Source organism: Rhyacophila brunnea, unplaced genomic scaffold (assembly GCF_057557595.1).
Source record: "Rhyacophila brunnea isolate RB1 unplaced genomic scaffold, BYU_Rbru_1.0 scaffold_4, whole genome shotgun sequence".
Taxonomy (NCBI): domain Eukaryota; kingdom Metazoa; phylum Arthropoda; class Insecta; order Trichoptera; family Rhyacophilidae; genus Rhyacophila; species Rhyacophila brunnea.
In genome coordinates this window covers 44297517-44319883 of record NW_028233068.1, presented here as the reverse complement: position 1 = coordinate 44319883, position 22367 = coordinate 44297517, and the positions used below count along the sequence as shown (strand labels likewise).

Sequence of the window (22367 nt, the reverse complement as noted above, 5' to 3'; positions counted from 1 at the left end):
ACCAATAGATATTTCATATAAGTAACCTTTTTTGCGGTGACCGAGGGGGGGTATTAAATTGTTGTTCAAATTAATACTAGTGGCGAAGGGTGGAGGTAGGCAACGAAGATTCGACATAAATAGTGCACGCTAAACTTTTCCAGTCATATTTATTTGTTTTCATTGAACTAAGAATACAATTTACAAATGGTGTTGGTTAGTTTTCAAAAATCAATTAAACCCTGTTTAACCCAAACCATAAGGCCAAGGCCAGACAGGCAGGTGCCTTGCTTGGTGGCTACGTGCTGGGTGACATATCCTAGTGAACGAACGCACACATGATTATGAGTCACCTCGTGAGTCTCCCGGTGAACAAACGTGTCGGTTATTTTTATTGTGTCACCTGGTGATTTTGCCATTTTCTATGGATTTTTCAAGATGGCGGATGTTTCTTCAGTATGACAAACATCAAACACCGTATATTTTGAGGTTATGAATAATGACGCATGGGATGAATCATTGCCGACTCAAGTAGAAAGCCGATACATTCACAACGACTGATCTTACTTTTTCCACCCCGTTGTTGTCTATGGGTGACCTGTAATTGCCTGTCATTGTTCTAAGGGGTAAGAATAAAGGACGAGGGTAGTGAGTTTGAAATTAGAAGATCAGATAGGATGCGTGTGATTGATAAAATACCCAATTTATTACTTCCCACATAAAGATTTATAAATAATGTTATTATTTATTGGTTACAAATGTGACAGGTAAGTATCAAGTTACTTAGATTAAAAATGCTAACCTGGATAAACAATCGTAAGGATAATAAATGCTGATAGTGCAATTCTTGGGAAATCACACAATCGAGCGGCGTGGTTGATTTACTAAAATGACTCGAGTTGAGGATGAGAGCGTTGAATGATGTCGAGTGATTTTCAATAGTTAAAACCCAGGTATTTATACAGCTTTGTTATAAGGGTTATGATGTTGCAATGATTTGAATAATTATATTTGATTTGAATATTATGCTTGTGAGATACATTTTGCAACGATGATGAAAATGCATGTTTCGTAAATAATTGATTTTAACTTTAACAATTATGCAGTTTTAATAATTGCGCAAGATTGATTTTCATTCAAACAACTTTTGTGTATATCATGGTAAACCTACATAGCATTATATATTAATTTGCGATATTATTGATTAATTGAATTATTATATTATTTTGCTAAATTACTTTCTGTTGAAATTTGATTGACTCACATAAATCGCTTGTTTTGCAATTTTAACAATATTATATTGCAAAATACATTGTCATGCTGGATGATAGGGTATTCACCCTACATGACCCCCCTCTCAGTAATCCGAGTGGAGGATTGCGAAACAGGTTGGTGGTGAAGTGCGTGCTGTCTGGTTGATGCTGATGGAGTGGTATGAAGATCTGGTCAATGAAGATCTGGTCGTGTGTTGTCCTTACTCTGTACAGCGCTCGCTATTTATGTCGGATCTTAACAACCTACCTCCACCCTTCGCCACTGATCAATACATTAGGCACCACAAACATTAAAAAAATAGGTAGTTTCCAAAACATATGCAAAACTCATGAACCAATGTAAGACCAATGCATGAAACATTGACTGTATTTATTGTCTTCCGAATCACGCCAAGTTTCCACTCGAGATTCAAACCCGTGAGTCACGGCTTCAGAGTAAGGCAATCTACAAACTAGGCCACCTTGAAAGTTAGTAGATGATAACATAAAACACATCTTACCACGGCTTACTGACCAGATGCAAAGTCATACCTAAATCAGTAACTTAGTGATAGCACTGTGACACTAATGGCAGAATAGTGAAGATAAAATGTCAAAATAATTGAGTATATTGCATACAGAATAAAAGTATTTATAAATTAAGAAAAAATCATGTTTAAAGTCAGTCGTAATATACAAAAAATGGCGAGTGATGAATATGAACGACTTCGCAATCAACCTCCTGTTTAACTCTATTTAACTAACAAATGGAGCCGAATATGAAATTTTATGAATATTTTATAAAGTAGGTACTAACAGAACAAGAATCATGAAAAATATCATACAACGTAAAAATGGAGGTTACCGACTTTGAATCTAATAGCCTCAAACAATAGGATAACTATTATAGATAGATAATCTTATTTATATGTTGCTTTACATAATATTATATCATTGTGTTATTTTATTAGTGACTTCTTGAAGTAGGTATAGGTACATAATATCGACTGTGGAAAGGAAAAAGACGTAATCCACACAAATCAAATTTTACAGGAGGCACAAAAATGTTTTTGTTATGTTTAAAAATTAAAGTTAAGTAAAGTTAAAACACAAAATGTGTAATAGACATAACCTTGTGCATAATAATTAATAACTTGGTTTTTATATCCTTAACCTTAAGTGAGTTTATTAAAAAAAACCAACAAAAATGATAGTTAAAACGTTTTTCCCACGTTACATCCTTCTTTTTTTTTTTAAATTGCTAGCTAAATTTAGATAATAAATTGGCATTTACAGCTTACATACTTTGGACACAACATGTAACATGTCTATCAACGTTATTATGCAATAAAACCTATTTTAAAAAAAACTGAGGTTATGCCCTTTTTCCTTTCTAAAGTCAAATGTTATCTTGGTGAAACACAAATATAATGACACACATGTTATATTTGTGTAAGCAGACAATTTCTATTAATAATATCTCAACTTTTGTAAATATTTTCCAACTTTATTAATTATTAATACCTACATCTAAAATAATATACATATCCCTATTAATCGGCTTAGACTTGCATCAGTACTTACTTGTTCATGATATTTAATTAGCACCACACAGAAGTCTTCCCACTCTTTTGTTGGAAGTATTTCTTCAAAGTGTCGTCCAGTAATTTCTAGGACAAATATAAAAAGGTGGTGTGATGCTCTTCTATACTGAAAAATATAATATCATAGTATTTATAGTGCTATTGAAACATTAGAAAATCAGCAAGAAATATAATATGTAATCAATAATTATTTTAAACAAATAGAGAATCAGCTGTTTCTATAAAGAATTTGACCCACTCTTCCATTATTTGGAAGGTATCCTTTAACATATTTGGTTATCTACCCATTTCATATCGAAGAGATTATATTATTAGAATTATGAGTGAAAAATTGGTTATTTTGAGACAGGCATTCAGTTTCACTACATTTTATGAGCTCTTGCCTCTCGTAAACCTATTGCACGGCTTAGCAAACATCTTTCATAAAGAGCCAAATGGTAAATACTTTAAGTTCTGATTACAGTAAAACCTCGTTAATACGAATACCACGGGACCGAAATCGAAAAAAAATTCGAATTACAAATTATGAAATGTAAGGGGGGAAAATATTAATTTTTTTTTTTTTTTTAATCAATATCGTTTACGATCATAGATGTACCTACCAAATTTCCGGTTCCGTGTGTGTTAATTAATGGGTTATAAAATGTCAGGATTATTTTTATTACCTTCTTAAAATAAGTAATTTATGATGTTTTAAGAAAAGTCTGTTACAATTTTCAATGACTGGCTCATGAAATAGTGTACTTTTTTACGATTTATTGAATATTTTTATATGCCAGGACTCTAAAATAATTTCGAATTACGAAATTCGAATTAAAGGTATGGTTCTATTTGAAAATAATGTTCAAGGGATTTTTTTTTTGCGAAAATTTCTAATTACGGCAAATTTTGAATTATCCGTGTTCTTATTAACGAGGATCAACTGTATGTAGAGATGCACGTTGTGAACTGTCGCGCTGTTACGGTGACAAATTCGCCATTTTGCAGAATATTTTGAACAAAAACCACATCTGTGAATTCAATGATGGAGAGTGCGAACTCTAATATATTAGTATTTTCAATTATTGTTCATAATTTATGCTAATTTGAATTAATTTTTACTTAGCATAAATTATGAATAATAAGTCCAAAGATAATAGACAACATTCTCATAGATAATACATAGTATCAACCACTAAAATCAAAAAACACGCAATTTTGACATAAGTCGAAAATCATAAAAAACATTAATTTTGTCATGCAGGTGTCGATGTAGTGCGGTACAACGTGAGGTGGCCTCATTGTTGTTTTGGTGATTTTGGCAGATTTTGCTAACAGACAATGTTCATTTAAAGGTTCAAAATGTGCTACGGGATGGGAGCATCAGCCTGATAACATTTTTGAGACCAAGAAAAATTACAATACACACTTTTTCCCCATAGCGGCAGCTTACTGTGATGTCACATGATAATACAATCAATACATGTCAATATAATCACAACTTTAGGCTCTGCAGGTCAACTGTACAATTGAAGTACCTACCTTGATTTGATGGTTAGTTTTATAAAAATTTAACATTGCAGGTCATTTTCTTTTTCGGTTTCATAAATATATCAAGGAGCATAGATACTAATAATCACTCCTTGAATCAAGCTCTCATATGGCTATTATTTATTATAATGTAACAGCGCATCTACCTCAATACATAAAATATGATGAATTACCCTCGATAGCTGCCGATAGCAGCCTTGTTTATAGAATAGATGCACTGAACCATTATAGAAAGATATTTGGCCAGTATTTTGTTGTTCTATCTATCTATACCAGTGGTTCTCACGTGAAATTCAACTATGGCCCCACAATTGACATTGATAGTTCTATGGAAACGTCTGGTGGCCACACCAAATTTGACTTTTGTTGCGATTGAAAAAAATAAAGCCAAATTTTATTTAATAAAAAAATGGATCAATTTATTTATAGACAAGTCCATTTAATAAAACACATTTGAACATTTAGTACATATCTATTTATTTAAAAATAATGCAAGTGGAAATTTCTCAGTACTTCTTTTTTCCAATACGAGCCGGCTGCTTCTAAGTTTACATCTGTCAGCTGGCTTCGATATTTATTTTTTATGAAGTGCATTACACTGAATGATATTTCACAGTATACAGTAGTACTACTGTAGTAGGAAAAATCGACGATATTAATAAAGCAATTGTTGCCAATTCTTCGAATTGACTTGATTTTTGGTCAACGTATAACTTCGAGCAAAATTTTTCAACCGTGGTATTATTAAAACGGTTTTTAAGTACTTGGTCATGACTTATTTCCAATAACGCATATTTAACGTTAGCCCAGTTAATTAAATTAAATACTGAAAATTGTGTTAATCTCGTTTGTAGTCCTATGAAATTTTCATTTGTCATCTTCTGAAAAGGCGAAGTTACAAAAGAAAGAGTTTTAAAAAAAAAAAAAATCTTAGAACCTTTTATCAAGTTCCAGATTTAGAAATTAAAGACACTTATTTTAAGCTTTAATTTTAAGTTGTGTTCGTCACTTTATCTATGAAATCGCTAAAAGAAGATAAAATCGAAAAATTGTCATATTCAACTTCTAAAATGAGACTTTTCACTGTGTTTATTAATTTTTATATCATGAACACGGTTTCTATTATTGTTGACTGAAATATCATACTGCAGCCCGAAGAGTCCAACAAAAACAAATTTGAAAATAGTATTACCGCATCTCTCTCTCTCTCTCTCTCGAATACTATAAGTATTAAATAAAATAGTGACGACTCTTTCCATATTTGGTCCAACATTTAAACAAATGCGTGAAATTGTATACCGGCAGAAATTTCATTAAGTAAGAAACGGACTATGTATTTCACACATGATCTCATCACAGAACACATTATGGATCATTTGAGTGTGGAAAGAAATTCAACCAATTTCATAATTTTATAAATAAATTTTTGAAACATTATTCAGTAAAGCGCTGGTGGCCGCATGCGTCCACCAGAGCCGCACGTGAGAACCACTGATCTATACCTACCCTCTTAGAGCTACAATTTTTGTATTTACATTCATGCACATACACATTATATAGTACATAGGTACCAAGATATTTTTTCATAAAATAGAAATTTAATATGAAAAAAAGAGAGTCATTCACTTACGTCAGGTAGAAAAATGTTGAAATTGGTGCTTAAGAATGGCAGTGTAAGTTGTTCAATGTATGTGGGTAAAGCTTCAAAAATGCTTTTAATAAATTCACACACCTTATTGTAGGATTCTGAAACAAATACATTTATAATAATTACAATTTTGAAACGTCTTTTCTCTATACATTTATTTATTTTAAGTATAAAGTGTTATTATAACAATCTTTTAGTATTTGGAAATAATATTTTTGGTTGTGCTCCAATAGAATAACTGCCACTGTTTAAGATTTGTCCATCATTTGCCCAACTAATTACAAGTTATTGTAATTCCTACCATGACCCTCACATCCTGAAGCGGGCCCTAAGGCCAGGATCTTTGACAGGGCCCCCTACCTATCACCAAAGTTAAGTCAACAGTATTGTTTTCCAAATTCTACACGTAAATTATCATTGAAGTAAATCAATTATCATAATATCACATCAAATTGCATCGCACTACATTTAAAAATTTAATATTCATGAATATTTTTTTTTTACTATTTGTGCAAATTTGTGATGCGTGTATATCTCAGTTTTCTGGTCAACCCGCCATGCCGGGCCTCCAGGCTAATCCTGTCAGCCCACCTCTTGTGGGCTCCATGATTCCTATACTAGCAAGTGGTACTTCAATTCGGTAGAAAGATAAAATTATATTCTGTAGGTACTTACCACACGAAGCGGTATAAAGTTCGTCATTTATCGATATCCACATGGAAGCATAAACCTCGATATAATCGGCAATGTAAGCGACAATTTCCTCACTGTGCATGACATACTTTTCATGTGCACTTGTGTATAGAGATCCAATCTTGTCAACTGTGTATATTGCGGTGTTAAGTAGGTAAGAGTTGGTCCGTTCACTTAAGTCTTCCAATATGTCGATGACCATGACGGCTGTCTTTGTAATGGCCAGCACTACATTTTCAATCACTGAATCGCTCACTGTCAAGAATAGTTTTCTGTCAAAAAAAGTTTTAATATAATTTTATATTAAAAATGGTACAAAAAATAATTCATATTTTGAACGTACATGATCTCTGTAAATTATTCAATGATGGAGTAACCTAGTAACGAGTCTCTGTAAATTGAATAATATTTTGAACAGAACCCAACCTGCAGACCATAGATAATAGACAACATTTTTATAGAAAATACATAGTGCCAACCGTTAAAAACAAAAAAAATATCGGAGTCGAAAATGAGTAGGCATGTATAAAATGATAAAAAACGTGCATTGAGTCATGCAGGTGTCGATCCAGCGCGGTACAATGTGAGGTGACCTCATTGTTGTTCTGGTGATTTCGGTAGATTTTGCTAACTGACAATGTTCGTTTAACGGTTCAAAACGTGCTACGGGATGGGAGCATCAGTCTAATAACAGTTTAAATACCAAGAAAAACGACATCATATACTTTCTTCCCATAGCGGCAACTTACTGAGACGTCACGTGATAGTACGTGACATGCAGCATTTATTATAATCACAACTTTAGATACAAGTATTTTAATATTGAAGATTGTAATAATTAGTATTGTTTTGTTAAGATAAATGTATATCAATCGATAAAGCAACCTCGTCCAAAACCGGGTACTTCAGCTAGTAACAATATCATCAATTTTGGGACCAATATGGGACGTATGAGTTTCTAGAAAATGGAGATTATTTTATTGATAATCAATACTCACAGTGGAATAACCATAAGGCTAAGAAACTCATCATCCTTGACTTCTTGGTCGATAGCCTTCATCTCCCTCTCGAAATAAAACACGCCCATATCAGGTAAGGAGTCCCAAATTATATCAGCCAGTCTGGTGGTAATGTTGTTTTCAATCTCGGAGCTCTTTTCCCTGTACTCGAGTAGTTGCGTTGAAAATGATTTCCAGTAAGTGGTGGGTGCTTCCTGCATATATAATTAATAAATTATTAATCCGAGTAAAACTGATATAGAATAATTGTCATTCGGCCAGTCTGCCAATATCAGTTTCAGTTTGTTGATTTAATTATCACCACACTTAAGGCCGGTTCGGATTAGTCGAGTGGCGAATGATTTAGTTACCACTAAATGATTTAGTAACTGAAAAGTATCCGAATACAGTACATTAGTGAGTGGCGTGTCAAAATGAATATAGCATTGTTCAGACTTGTCTCGTGGCTTGTTCGGTATTAAGTGAGAGATGGTAGGGGTACTACTCGACTGAAAAATTAGAACAAAATGGATTGATTACCTTTGGTGAGTGTACACGACGCCTGAAGATGCTGAAAGGCGAAACCCGGATCGCAAAAAACGACTTAAATAGTACAGAGCTTGGATCCATTAGAATTTATTAGGTTCAAATAAAGTATGTCACCTAAATCTATCTTTGATAACTTATATTTATCATCATCAACAGATGGGATCAATTCAATACTGGATGAAACCCTCCCATAACTCATCCACTCTTCTCATTTGCAAGCTCCTGCATCCTATTCGAATGGTGACAACGATGATAATGATGACGTCTGCTAAGCACAAAACCGAAGGTTGCCTTGACTTGGCAATGGATCAACCCTGGCTAAAGATGCTGGCGACATATTTTGAAAATGCGCTCTGAAATGTTACATTACTAAACTATATATGTACACGACTAATATTTATTGCTATATGTGAACTTACCAATGATTTTTTTAAATAATGGATGTCCACTTTACTAGTGGAAAATGGTAGTGAATTATTGTGTCGTGTATATCCCAACGTGAAAATGTCGTGATTTTCATCATTCGCTGTGTAATTAGCGCGTAATTCTGCTCCTAACCCTGCTGTATAAAACGCCTCCATTGAGATGTACTCCGCGGGTTCTGCAATGTTTATAGTTAGTTGTACATACAAGAGCGATAGTTGGATAATTTTAGAGGTTGGGATTGAGATGAGAATTCTTGAGAAATTATATATTAGACAGAAAAGTCGAGAAATCAAAATCTCTTGATTGTTTAATATTTGAAAAAAGATCTACAAATACATTTCTAATCTGTAAATTAAAAATAGTAATTTGATTAGGACTCTATATTAAGAGGAATTATTTGGTGTTTGAATAAACAATGTGATTTGGTGTATGTTTTTAAATCCTAAAGCTTGATCTCTATAGCGGTTACATTTAAGTTGTACATATCCATTTGGTAGTAGGACACTTCATGAGCCGTTGTCCTTGAAACATATTATGTTCAAACAGCATTTAATCGAATGACGCGTTGTTCGTTGAACATTGGATGACGTTGTTAGTGTGTTAATGTAGTTTCAACATTAAATTATTTAACATCTCATAAAATTCATAATATTGAATCTAATTGGAACATTACTGTTTGCAAACTAGCGCCGCATTATGTAACATATTACGTAAAATATAGTCCACGGTGAAATGTTCAACAGAACAACTCGTCATTTGATTAAATGCTTTATGAACATATTTTCAACGACAACGGTTCATGAAGAAGTGTCCTACGGTCAACTGTATACGTACAAAACATCCTTTATCATGCTATTGGTCACATGACCTATTTATCTTCGAGGAAATGTGAAAATATTATAATTATCAGCAAATTTCCAAATCCAATAATTTTTATTTTTTTGCCACTTCTTGGTGGAGTAACATGACATTGAGAAAATATCAAACAAAAATTTTCTTAAGTGGTGATTTTAGTTATGCGATCATCGCAGAATTTTATATTTCAATGTTTTCATAAGATGATTGAAATTGAATCAATGTTACCAAATGGCAGTGACTGTACTTGCGTATGCGACCATCGCACTCAATTCTACATCGTGTACATTTTACTTCTATGCATTTTGGCTGAAATAGGTGATAGTGTTTTAATGATAACCTCGTTAGTTATGAATTTTTATTTATTATTTTTAGTATCTACTACATATTTCCACAATTTATAGTATAAAGCCGCATTTAGACCAAGCAAGCGAATGTTTGTTCTTCCCCCACTCCAGAGAAATTCTCTGCTTTTTGTTGAGCGAGCATAAGAATTTCACTGGAGTGGGGGAAGAACAAACATTCGTAAACAACCGATTTTAATTAAGATATTTATTAAATTTCTATGTATCAATAACTTGATATTTTTCTCAGACAATAATGAATAATCCTTGAGACGTGGCAAAGTATTTATCGATGAATTGTGAATTTCTAGAAAATAATCACATTTCTCTACATTATCGTAAAAAGTGTACTCTTTACAATATTAAAATCTTTACAATATTAAAATGTTATTTAATCTATTATATTAAATAGCTACGCGAAATTTTTTGTAAAAATACTCTGACATAAAAAATGTTTTGAGACCAAAATAAAAAATAGTTAAATTTTATACACACCTATGTATCCTCCTTCCCAGCTGGCTCGAAGGCCTTCACATATGCTGACTTTTCCTTCTGCATTATATCTCTTATTGTCCAACAATTTTATGTTTGATTTCCATTGAACGCCACTTGGAAAATCTTGTTTTATGAAATCAATTGAATTCTCCATACTCAACACATTGCCCGCTGGCACCACAACCTAAAAAAATAGTAATTTACTTTTTTCTGCTTGGATAATATTTATGTATTTCGTTGAGCCATTTTTAGTTGCATTTATTCCTTATTTCCCCACCCACCTCCTAAATCCAGTAGTGTTGTCACAAGAGCAAATTATAAGCAATTATGGGTAAAAATAATTACAAGATAAAAAAAACTTTTTATATACCACGTTTTTAAATTTCCAGTTGATTATAGTTGATTATTTCATATTGATTTCCATAGTAACGCATGTATAGATTAATAATTTAGTTGCCAGGACCCACTTAGCAACCAATAATAGTGAGTATTGAATATTACTTATAATGAATTTTTTCCAAAACATACAAAACAGAATTAACTGAAAATGAATTCAATTCTGCTTAAAGATGGCCAAAAGTATGAAAAAAATGCATTCCCGTCGCGTTCTGACATATTCTAAAAGTTTCAAATGTCTAGCTAGTTGGAAAGTTAGTTAAAAATCTTGGACAAACAAGAAAAAATCTGTACTGGACAAACAAGAAAACGAGCTAATAAAAACGTGGTAAAATACCGTAATTGCAAGAGACATTCAGTTATGTGAAAACAACGAGTGAGTGCACTTGATACAGTGTGACAATCGTTTAGCAAGGACTCAATACAACGATCAGAACCTCGAAGCCGTGTTACTGGCACAGGGTGTCATTCACCCTCATGTATCATCCATAAACTGTGTATCACCAAGTGCCGCGAACAGGGTGACCCGAAACAACAATACCGCGCGACTGACAGTTGAAACCAGACCATCATAAATCATCATAAATGTCAGTGTCTGGCATTCTGTTCAACCGCCTCCACCTCTAGATCCGGACTCCTCATCATCCTTCCAATAAATACAGTCAACTTGCAAAATGCTCAACCAGTATTTTCAAATAATAAACAATTAACAGCTTTGACAGATCCTGTGGAGAATCTCTGAATGGTGGTGGAGTGTAGAGAAGAGTGTGGTCAACTATATATTATTATAAAATAATTAATATACCGTCTAATAATGAATCATGCCCTTATAAATATATATGGTGGTAAACAACTCCATCCGTGTCAGCATATTGATCGGCGATATTAAATACCCATTTCCCGTTGTGTCCAATTATGGTAAACTCAGTAGATAGCTGATTGCAATGATTCTTTCCGCGATATCCATTTTTCCGCATCGTCAGCTATATCCGATGACGCAAACTCCATATACATAGTAGCTGACTCAATTAGAATAATTATTTCCAAAATATTCTTTTTGAAGATATTATTTTGATTGTAATTATGTTTATTGGACATGTCACTCGAATAAAAGTTCTCGGACTGTTAGTATCTCAGTCTTGGAATCGTTCCTCACGACATCTCATTCTACCGAGATCGGATCTCGGAACAGTATCATAAGTATTGTAACATAACTACTGTAACACACTCTTGTACCGACTGTTTACGCTGCAAATAAAACTCGCTCCTCCATCCATCGGAGCGACCACCAAATCTCGACTTCTCATCTCTCCTTCTGACGACCTCCTCATCCACAACACCATGACTCCCATAAATGTATTTTAAAAAAATCAATCAGGCCATGTCTAGCGTGTACCCTCCATAGATATAAAATGGAAGAATATTGTGGGGAAAATGAAAATCAGTTCAGCTAACAATTAACTCATTAGAGGAGAACTATCTGAAAAAAAGATCATTTTAAATATCGTGATTAACTAGAGGTTTCCTACGCTTACCATAAACTTTTGAAGTTTAGGTTGAAGTGTTAAGTGAACTTTATTACTGTAGTTTTGGTATTCCACAATCATTTCCTCACGAACTTCAAATTTCATTTCATAGTCATTGAATATCTGATATTCTGCATATGCTTCATAGTCCATTTGGTGACCCTAAAACAGTGAAATACAAAAAAAAATCATTATCGTCCTTGTACTCGCTTAAATATTATCAGTATTATTTTTTGTATTTAAATATTATAATATAAAAAAGATAAGATATTTTGTCGTACCACTCCCTCAATGTTAAGCTTCGTAATAAATCCAGACGGGACACCTACTGAAGTCATTTTGTGCGGTATCACGGTGCCGTTAATGGAAAATCTTTTGTCTTTTTCTTGAAATATGTCCAAGTCTATGGAAACATCTGTTTTGTAAGGTCTCAGATCCATATTTGATTTCAAATCCATTGACATTTCCTGTGAAAAAAAATATGATTCATAAAAATGATTATATTGTCTTCTTCGGCCATATCCACCCTTAGTTGGAGCATTTATGGACACCACGAGCTAGCTTCTTGCGTTGTTCCAGGTCAAATCAGCATCCCGTAGCTAATATAAATATATATATGCTATATAATATTGATACCGGATGAAGGTCTCCTACAGGAGACCACCTCAAAGGGCGGACCGAACCATCATCTTTCTCAAAACACCACAGCCTACGTCCACTCTTCGTGGTTCTCGCAACCCTCGGCCGAGTAGAGCCCGCCTCCTCAAAAATCCGAAATTCGAATTCGTCTGCGCTCCCGCCAAAACAGATGCGGTCTACCGATATCGCCGCCACTGGTCAGTCTGTCGGTAAAACAGAGAGGTTCGCGATCGAGAGCGCGATGACGCCGAATCTGACGGTTGAACGCGCGCGAAAAGCTCTCTCTTGCCTCGGACCTCGAACAGCTAGCATCTCCCGCCAAAAAGATTGCATCGCCAAGCCGCAAGCACTGACTCTCGCCTCGGATGCACAGCATCAGCAGCCCAGCCCGCGACACCACGTCTGCAGCCCGCCAAATCGCCATGACCAACCCACCCACCACCCACCGCCAACGACTACCTTGTATATACGATATAATAAATAAACCAGCCTCAACAGCATACATGTGCGTTTCTCTCATTCCACCCCGCTTCTGGCCTGCTAGTGATGCGGCCTTCACCATTCTCCTCGACGGAGAAAGACCGGTATCAATATCATATTATGTATTAAAATCATAAGGTGTATTTTTCCATATTCTATATCAGAAAGTATGTTTTGTTTTAAAAAAGTTAATTGATGTAACAACCTCACTCAACAATACGTTCTTGTAGTGTTTTTTTTTATAATCATTAAATAGCCTCCAGTCAAGTAGGTACTAATGGCTAAACATAGCTTCTGAACTATAATAAAGGTGATTGCTGAAGATATAGACACGCTGGCTCTCGGCAGCCTAATAGTAGTGACATGCTTACAGCTACTATAATCATATCGAGAAGAGCTGTTTCAAAGAAATTCAACTGCACTACAGCTGCGTATGTGACTACATCAAAGTGATCAGACCTACCTGCAGACATGTGATGGTATTATTGAGTTCCGCTGCCCTCAGATTTTTTAAATGTATTATTTCTGTCAACTTATCTAAGAATTGCTCATCTAAGAAGTTTGCGTGTGGAATGGGTATGGTAAACATTGTTATTCACAAATTAATTATTAATACAGATATATTAATAATAATAATAATAATATGTGAATTACAAGCATAATTTAAAATTTTCACTATACTAATTTAATTTTTCAACATTTGTCAATGTCAACAAAATAAGTATTTTCCAAATTTTAACCATCGCTGCTACGTGACAGTTAAAAGTCTAACTTCCCTCAGTGGCACTTTAGATAGTTTAACCTGATGAAGTTGCCTCTGTACCCTTTTACCCAGATTAGTTAAAACTATACTGATAAATCATACCATAAAAAATATAATATGACTGTCAAATTGTTTAATTATATGATAACATTTTGTACCTTGGGTGCGCCCGGGTATACAAAAAAGAGACTTCCATTGAGTGATTGCTGAAACAAGTCTTTGTGGCAAGCAAAACTGCTCTTGAAATGTGTCTTAGAAGTAGGGTCGCTGGTGTTCCAGTGGAAGATGATTTCATTCACAAAAGGCTTACCGCTGCATAGCAATGTATTGCTGCGATCAGAAAATATTGTCTCCACAGAGAAACTCCTACTCGGTATTTTAATCTGCGTAACCATTTTGTATGCTATAAAATAAAATATAGTAGAAGACAAAGCATATTATTAAAGATATATTATAGCAAATAGTTATGCAATCAAGGTTAGGAAATAGTGCAATAGAAAGTTAGGCAAAACTGCGATAAACTGTGATTTCGGTAATATGCTATATTATACAGTATTTTGGTAAACAAACCACTTAGACATCCTTCAATACATACTGTCAACTAGATAAAATCAATGAGGAGGTTAAATAATATAAATTAATGATTGCCATCCGCCATTGTTCAATCAATGACAATGTCAATTATTATTTTCAAAGTATTGATTTTAAATACTTACTTTCATTAATTGGCATCCTTTCGTATTCGCAGCGATAAACAGTTCCTTTCCTTTCGAATTCCATATAAACATCATGAGATGTAGCATTTTTACCGTCCACCATTTTTGATGATGCGACAAATGTTGTGTCAAATCCAAGGGTTTTGAAATCCCACTCCATATTAATATATTTTCGATATTCATTTCCAATATTCGATTCTAAAAACACAAGAGGTTATAATCAGTGGCGGCTGGGGAATTTCAGAGTAGCATTTAGTGAGAGTTCACTAAAAGCTTGCCTTTTTGAAAATAAGAAGAAAAACCTCTATAACTTAATCATTGGCGTCTGGAATTATCCGTATAAGTTTTTTTAAAATGATTAACACACATAGTGAATTAAATCTTTCTCTATTGATCTAGGAGTTACAGCTCAGTCATGATATTTTTTCCATATGAGGCGTCTAATTCCAAAAAGCGATAAGTCCACATTTGGTCAAAATCGAGAAAAAAATACGCACGTATTCTTTGTATAATTTTACATAATATGTATTGATCTATAAATTCCAAAACGCGACATAACCCTACGAAAAAAAATATTTTAAGTCTCGATTTATTACAAAAAGCGCCAAATCCGTTTTTCATATTATTTAAAGCTCGGTTGATTTCGCGCGTGTTTAAGTCAACCAATAAGGGAACGTTCGATATTGAAAAGGGCGTTTCCCATGCTGTAGCATCTGGTTAACTCATGACAGTGCCACGGAAATATGTGCCTTATGCGGAGTAAATTAAAAAGTGAGGTACAAATAGCGATATGTCCAATTTTATTTTGCCTTTATTTATTACATTTAAGAGTTTTTCGGCTGAAACAAATTGCCATTTGGTTCTAATTTCGACATAGAATACAACGGAAAAAATAATCTCACGTTAAAACAAATAATTGAAGCTTGAAACATAAAAAACATTGTTTCCCGAAAATATTGAATTGTGGACTTGTCGCTTTTAGTAATTAGACGCCTCATATAGTGTACTAACTGGTAATGTTCCATATTATCTGCAATAGTAAAGTGGACTACACTAGATAAACCTGTCTCTAAAGGAGTTGTAAGTTTGGGAAATACTAGTACTGCAATGGAACCAGTCACTTAAGTTCTCACAACAGGGAGATATAACATCTTCCCGCATTTCATTTTTCTAAAACTTCCGTCCGCAGAATGGATTTTACCCATGATAATATACCCTGGGGCAGGGTTGGCAAAACTTTTTTATCTGTGAGTGCCAAAATTTCCCAAACATTATTTTTCAACTATCTGACATGCCTAGCAGTTTTTCATGGGGAACAAAATAGAAAGGTTTTTAAGAATTACAATTGAGTTCATCTGTGTTTCTTAGCCAAAGGCATAATATCTTTTTTGTTCTTTGAATAAGTTTTTCCTTGTTTTCAAAATTTTCAAAGCGTTCAAGAGTTCAGCATTTTAACTGTGCTTTTTTCATATATTTCCATCACTAAACGTTTTTCCATTTTTAGCGATTATATTCGAGGCAAAATAACAAACAGCTGTCATATTTAAATGACTGCCGATAAATTTCAATAGGTTTGATGATTATAATTTTTATTTGTCCGATCGATAAACCCTTTTCATTCAGGAGTCATTTATCAAGGAGTGATTTATGATTTGTCTCGTAATACCGGTTTATTGACCAAGTTCTGTACACAACTGTGCCAGAATACTACATACTATTACTTAGTGTTTTATTGCCTTCGTTAATCATGCCATAGTTCACAGTCCACCAACTTTGAAAGTATCTGCTGCTTGATTCTAATCATTTTTATATTTTTTATTTCCACTACCCATTTTAAATTAAATAAAAAGCATGCAATTGTCTTCACTGACACTTCTTACGGCGAACATCAGCTGAATGCTGAATCTAATAATTATTTTAACCAATAACAAACTTAACCTTCAATGATAACAAAATTTGTTGGCAGCTTAAAACTATACAGGAAATACTATGCATAAAAAACTGAATTTTTAAATCATTCATATGCCAGATAAATTTTCGTATGTGTCACCTCTGACACGCGTGCCATTGGTTCGCCAACCCTGCCCTAGGGCCTAGGCACTACATTTTTTTTCTTTATTGCCTTCAGCAACATTCATATGTTTTAGAAATAATTAATTAACGAATATTAATATTACTTACCGTCAACATAAAATCGTGTATGGGCGCATTTCAATACTGTACCGCATTGGGCAACAGAGAGGAGGTAGGTGGAGGCGTCATTTATATGATGTAATCGAAGAGTTTTGAAACCCACTTTCCCATAAAATTCTGCCTGTAATATCAAGGCAGAATGTTAATTTGACAATATAAAACCTCAGCTGCCATGAACTAAATGGTGTAATGTTCAACACGTGGTATGACAATCAGTTTACTATGTTGATTGAGTTTAAGTATTTTGATCATGTTTTACACTCCTGTCTATCAGAGTCTCTGAAGGCAATAATATCATACATACTTATATGATCTATATTATATCCATAAAATTAAATCATGACAATGACTGACAAACACTTAATGTAAACAATAGTCTTGCATCTCCTTGAAAAGTTTGGGTAAGTCAGGTCTGTATGTTGTTTTTAATTTTAGGCAAGATTCCAGGTTCTCATCAATAAGACGACTTCTCAATTTACTCTTGATATGGTTCTTGCTTGAAAAAGATTGTTCGCATGAATATGTAGAACTGGAAAGGGAAAGAACAGCAAACGCTAGTTTTTTTAACTGATCATATGAGTCAGAAATACTATTCTAGGTACCGTCAAACCTCCTAACTTCGCTTGGTTTTTTAACAGAAAGTCGTTTTGCCACCAAAATATCCACCAATATGAAGTCTTATAGACCGTATGTAATGCACAATGATAGTGTTTATTATTATTTATATTGAAGTAACACCCTTTTCATACTAAATGATACAATAAATCACTATTTTTTATATGGACGAAGTTACGGCACGATTCCCTAACTTTGCCCAACGTGTTTTAGTAGGACCACTACAAAATTATTGTCTATGGATACTCACGAAATCTATTAAAAAATGACGTTAAGCAAATTTAGGTCTTATGCTAGAGACAATTTGACATATTTTAAAGAAATATCTACGTTGGCGAAGATAGGAATCACTTCAATGACTGTTTCATACAACCTACCAATTTACGCTAGGGCTGCCAAAACCCAAAGCATTATAGTATCAATTTTATGTATTGATTTACATAGTAAATTTTTAATAAAGGAAATATGAGAAAAATTGTTAACTGGTGATTCAAAGTGATTAAAAACCATAAAAATAAAAAAAAACACATCTATTTCAAGAATATCATTTTTTTGTGACAACCCTAAAACCAGGGGAAGTGTAGGAACAAGTAGTTTACAAAACATATCCTGACATTGCATACTCAAATAATTGATGTTTTATTATAAATATCGGAAATCTCACGTTACATTTGGCAAGCAGACTATATCACTACTTATATTATATTAAAAATATGAAGAACCTACGTCTACAAGATTCGTAGAAATAAGCAAAAGTTCAGAGCTATTCCGAAAAAATCTCTTCAAACCTGACTCGAAAAAACGGTACTAACACGGCGAAAATAATGGCGGATTGAAAATTATGTCGTGACAGGGCGAATATTATCTTTAAAATCGCCTTAGTAGCTTAAAGTGGTGCGATAGTAAAAACATGAGTTTCTAGTGTTTAATTGATTTAGGTGAAGTTAGGGACACTTGGCGAAGTTAGAGGGTTTTACGATATTAAAAATCATCATGCCTTCCTTCTCCAGGTCTTTCAAAGCAGACTACTAAAATTGTGCTGTGAACCATCTCCACATTTGTTTTTCTCCAATATGTCCATATCAGCACAGAGACATTCAAATCTAGAGCTCATAATTCTTTATCCATAAGCTTTATCTATAATGGAGTTGATAATCTTAATCACCAATTCCATAACTTTGCAATTTTTTTCTGGAAATGTCGGCACACAAAGCTCTTCTTGACGAATGATGCAATGGTAAGCAGGTCTCTCGTGATTTTTTATTCTCTCAAAATAGCAACAACCCCTTTGCTTACGCCGGTAATACTTTACGTCTGTTGAAATTGACACAATTTTATCGAGTGGAATATGACGTTTTTCCATGCACTCAATTACAGCATTTGCAATATCCTCTTCACGTGTTTGACATTTGAGTGGCAATAATCCTACAAGTTCTTCTTTAGGACCTGTAGATGAAATAGGTCGTACAAAACGTGAAACTTGTGGTGTATCATTTATGTCACAAGACTCATCAGGTGCTATTGATGAAGCTGAAGCCAATTTAAGATCTTCGACGTGCTGTTTCCTTATATTCAAAAACATTTTGACTGTTCTATCTTTCACTGTTTTGTCCCGTACGTGGTCATTTGTAGTAGAGCCACACCCAAGGGGCCAAAGAGCCACATGTGGCTTGCGAGCCGCGGTTTGCCGACCGCTGGGTTAGTGCATAGCTATTGTAGGTATCTTTTTGAGTTATTGACAAATGTATGCATAATGCTTTTATGCTGTAAAAATATTGTTCATTCAAATAGGGTGCCTATTTTAGAATATATCATTCAGATAATATATTGTTACCGCCTAAACCATGGCATCCTCAGAGGATCCAAGGTCATAAGGCCTGAATCATCATTGGGCGGCTTCATGCAAACATGAGCAGTTCGACTGCGAGACAAATTTCTAGCCCGTAAACTTAGATGTACTTATGAAAATTTATAGTCATCCTTTTGCAACTTCAACAAATGAAATCATTCTACCCCTTAATGTATGTAAAATCCTGCATTTTTTTATACCTACATTAATTCTAGAAGCAAGCAAAGTAAAACCTAGTGACATTATAAATTTTATACTTATTCAATTTTAAATATACAAGCAAGCTGTAATTTTAATGCAGTAATAATAATGCCAACAAATGCACAGCCCCTTTTCAAAGCATGTACCTAGAGAAGGTCTGGTTGAATATTTCTGTGGTTAGCGAAAATTCCCAGAAGTATGAGACCCAAAGTACCCAACCTGCAAGCCAGGTACATAGGGTGTAAAGGCTGTCTTTTTGTCATTTTTCAGTGATAGAATTGTGAATTATTTGTTGTGTATTATTATTACCTACTTTGATACTATCCCAGCCCCTAAAACGGTCATTCGGTTTTGGGATTCTCGCTTCTCTTTTCTTTTTTTTTTTTTTTTAAATATTTTCTATGCTCTAACTTTACTGTAAATGCAATCCGACAGTAAAACGCCCTGTTTTCGCCTGTAATTCCGCGTTGTCAATCAATAAGCATGTCCCGGAAAGAAGAAGCCAGCAGACGATCACCGTGACCTTACATCATCAGGGGGGGACCAGCGCATACTCCCCCCCCCCTTTCGGAGGTGACAATATAATATCTGGATTGCTTAATATTAACGATCCTCCTAAAAAATACCACCTCCATATGTCGCATTTGACCTTGGATTTTCAATCTCTATTCTATGTTCTCAAAGCATAATATCAAACTAATCATTGTCCCTGTATATTAAATACTTTCTATGTGGTGATTGTGACTGATACCACGTGATGCGAATTTTTTTTCTTTACCATCTGTTGAATTATATCACTTGTGGAAGTACCAAATAAAATTAATATTAAATTAACACTATGTGAGATCATCCAAAATCATGCTTTCTTCTTCTTCTTCGGCAATATCCGTCTCTTAATTGGAGCATATGGACACCACGCGGCGCCTACAAGGATCAATGTCGCTCACCAATCTTCTTGCTACGTTCCAGGTCAAACCAGCATCCAGTAGCATCGCCGTATATACTCTATAGATAGTATTTAGCGGCCTTCCAGGACACCAGAATCCAATCGGCTTAAAGAACAAAAGAGCCAGGTTGAGGTTCTCTTCTGGCATCCGCAGCATGTGGCCGAGCCAGGTCCAACGTCGCCTCTTTACTCTCAGCGCGATAAGAGGCTGCTTTGTGCTTTCTCTTATCTCCTCGTTGCTCCTAAAGTCATACCACCCCACCCCGCACACCCAGTATCCGTCACAAACATCTATTTTCAAAGCTCAGTATACGGTTGCTCTGAGCCTTCATAAGGTGCCATGATTTTCTACCGTAAAGTAGCACCGTATATTAATCCTATATGAGTGTATTAGGTCAGTATTAAACCAATCTTATGTGAATACGGCGTGTTCACATACAATTCAAGATGTTCAACAAGGTGCATATAGAATTAATCTTATGTGATAAAAACATGGAAAAATTTAAGATTTTTCTATTAAGGGCACACATGCTTACCTAGAGTTTCTGTTTTTTCATTTAAAGTTGAACTATGACATTGAATACTAGGTATGATTTTTAAAGTGAAAGTGATATTATGTTACATCTCTTTTACGCATGCTAATATGATTAAAAAGTTATTCTTTCTCTTTCTGTCACATTCGAATTTGATTACCGAAGTTTAAACATTTACTATGCGTATTAGCTGACGTGCTTCGTCGTTTACAAATTATAACATAAATTTAAAAAATATATGTATTTATAATATTAAATATATTTTATAATGTACACAGATTTTTTTAACAACTATATTATATATACTTTTATTTATTTGTCGCATATTTAAAATGTTCTTGCTATATTAAAATCTTTTTTTTAGCCGGCCAAATAAATCCGTATTTTTGGCCATAGACTAATAGAAAAATCTCTGCTGTCAAATATTATGTTTGCAAATTGCAAGGTACCTAAAACAATTGTGTTTTATATCAGGAATAAGAAACACTATCTGTAAGTACAATATTATGTTATTTATTACTATCATAGTATTCTGTGTGTTTTGCATATATTATTCAAGTGTTTATTTATTGTTTTCTTAGTCTATACATACTTTCAATGTTTCATAATTCCGACGTAATACAATCCTTTTTTTGAGGTTAGTTACATTCATTCCAGAATTATATAAAACCTGTGATTTCATATATATTTGTTTGATATAATCTAAGGCGTTCTAGTTGTTATTAAACATGTTACCTACCTGATTACTTTATTTTAGTTAATCAATCTTTTTTGATGCTTTATCACTAATCCGTTTTAATTACCACTCTTCAAACAGTCGCCAACTATAAAAGATTAAAAATCACACTATTAACAGTTCCTATGTTATGTTTTTTGCAGATGGAGAAAATGTCTACCGAGATCTTTGCTTGTCGACGGTTTCATATGAATAAGATGGAATGAAATAAATCTTTTAATTAATAATGAAATAAATCCTACTTTCGGCGTACGATTCGAACATGGCGTGATATATGACGTCGACCATCAAGCATATACACCCATTTTATAGATTTAATAGTACAATTACACAAGGTAAATATAAAGTGACTAATGTTTAAAAAATAAAACAATTTTATAAAAACATTTTTGCACTAAAT

General features: G+C 33.9%; 1 protein-coding gene across 2 annotated transcripts in view; it reads right to left on the bottom strand.

Moving 5' to 3' along the window:
- Nucleotides 1-22367, bottom strand: part of LOC147067417 (apolipophorins-like) — a 121447-nt gene that overhangs the window by 13562 nt on the left and 85518 nt on the right. For both annotated transcript variants that reach the window (XM_085953938.1, XM_085953939.1), the window contains 11 exons: nt 17076-17208; nt 14895-15092; nt 14337-14581; nt 12578-12763; nt 12306-12458; nt 10375-10558; nt 8674-8855; nt 7706-7920; nt 6690-6979; nt 5997-6112; nt 2817-2942 (listed from right to left, as the gene is read on the bottom strand). In XM_085953938.1, the coding sequence (XP_085810064.1) occupies nt 2817-2942; nt 5997-6112; nt 6690-6979; nt 7706-7920; nt 8674-8855; nt 10375-10558; nt 12306-12458; nt 12578-12763; nt 14337-14581; nt 14895-15092; nt 17076-17208 (2028 nt within the window). The remainder of the gene's footprint in view (nt 1-2816; nt 2943-5996; nt 6113-6689; nt 6980-7705; nt 7921-8673; nt 8856-10374; nt 10559-12305; nt 12459-12577; nt 12764-14336; nt 14582-14894; nt 15093-17075; nt 17209-22367) is intronic.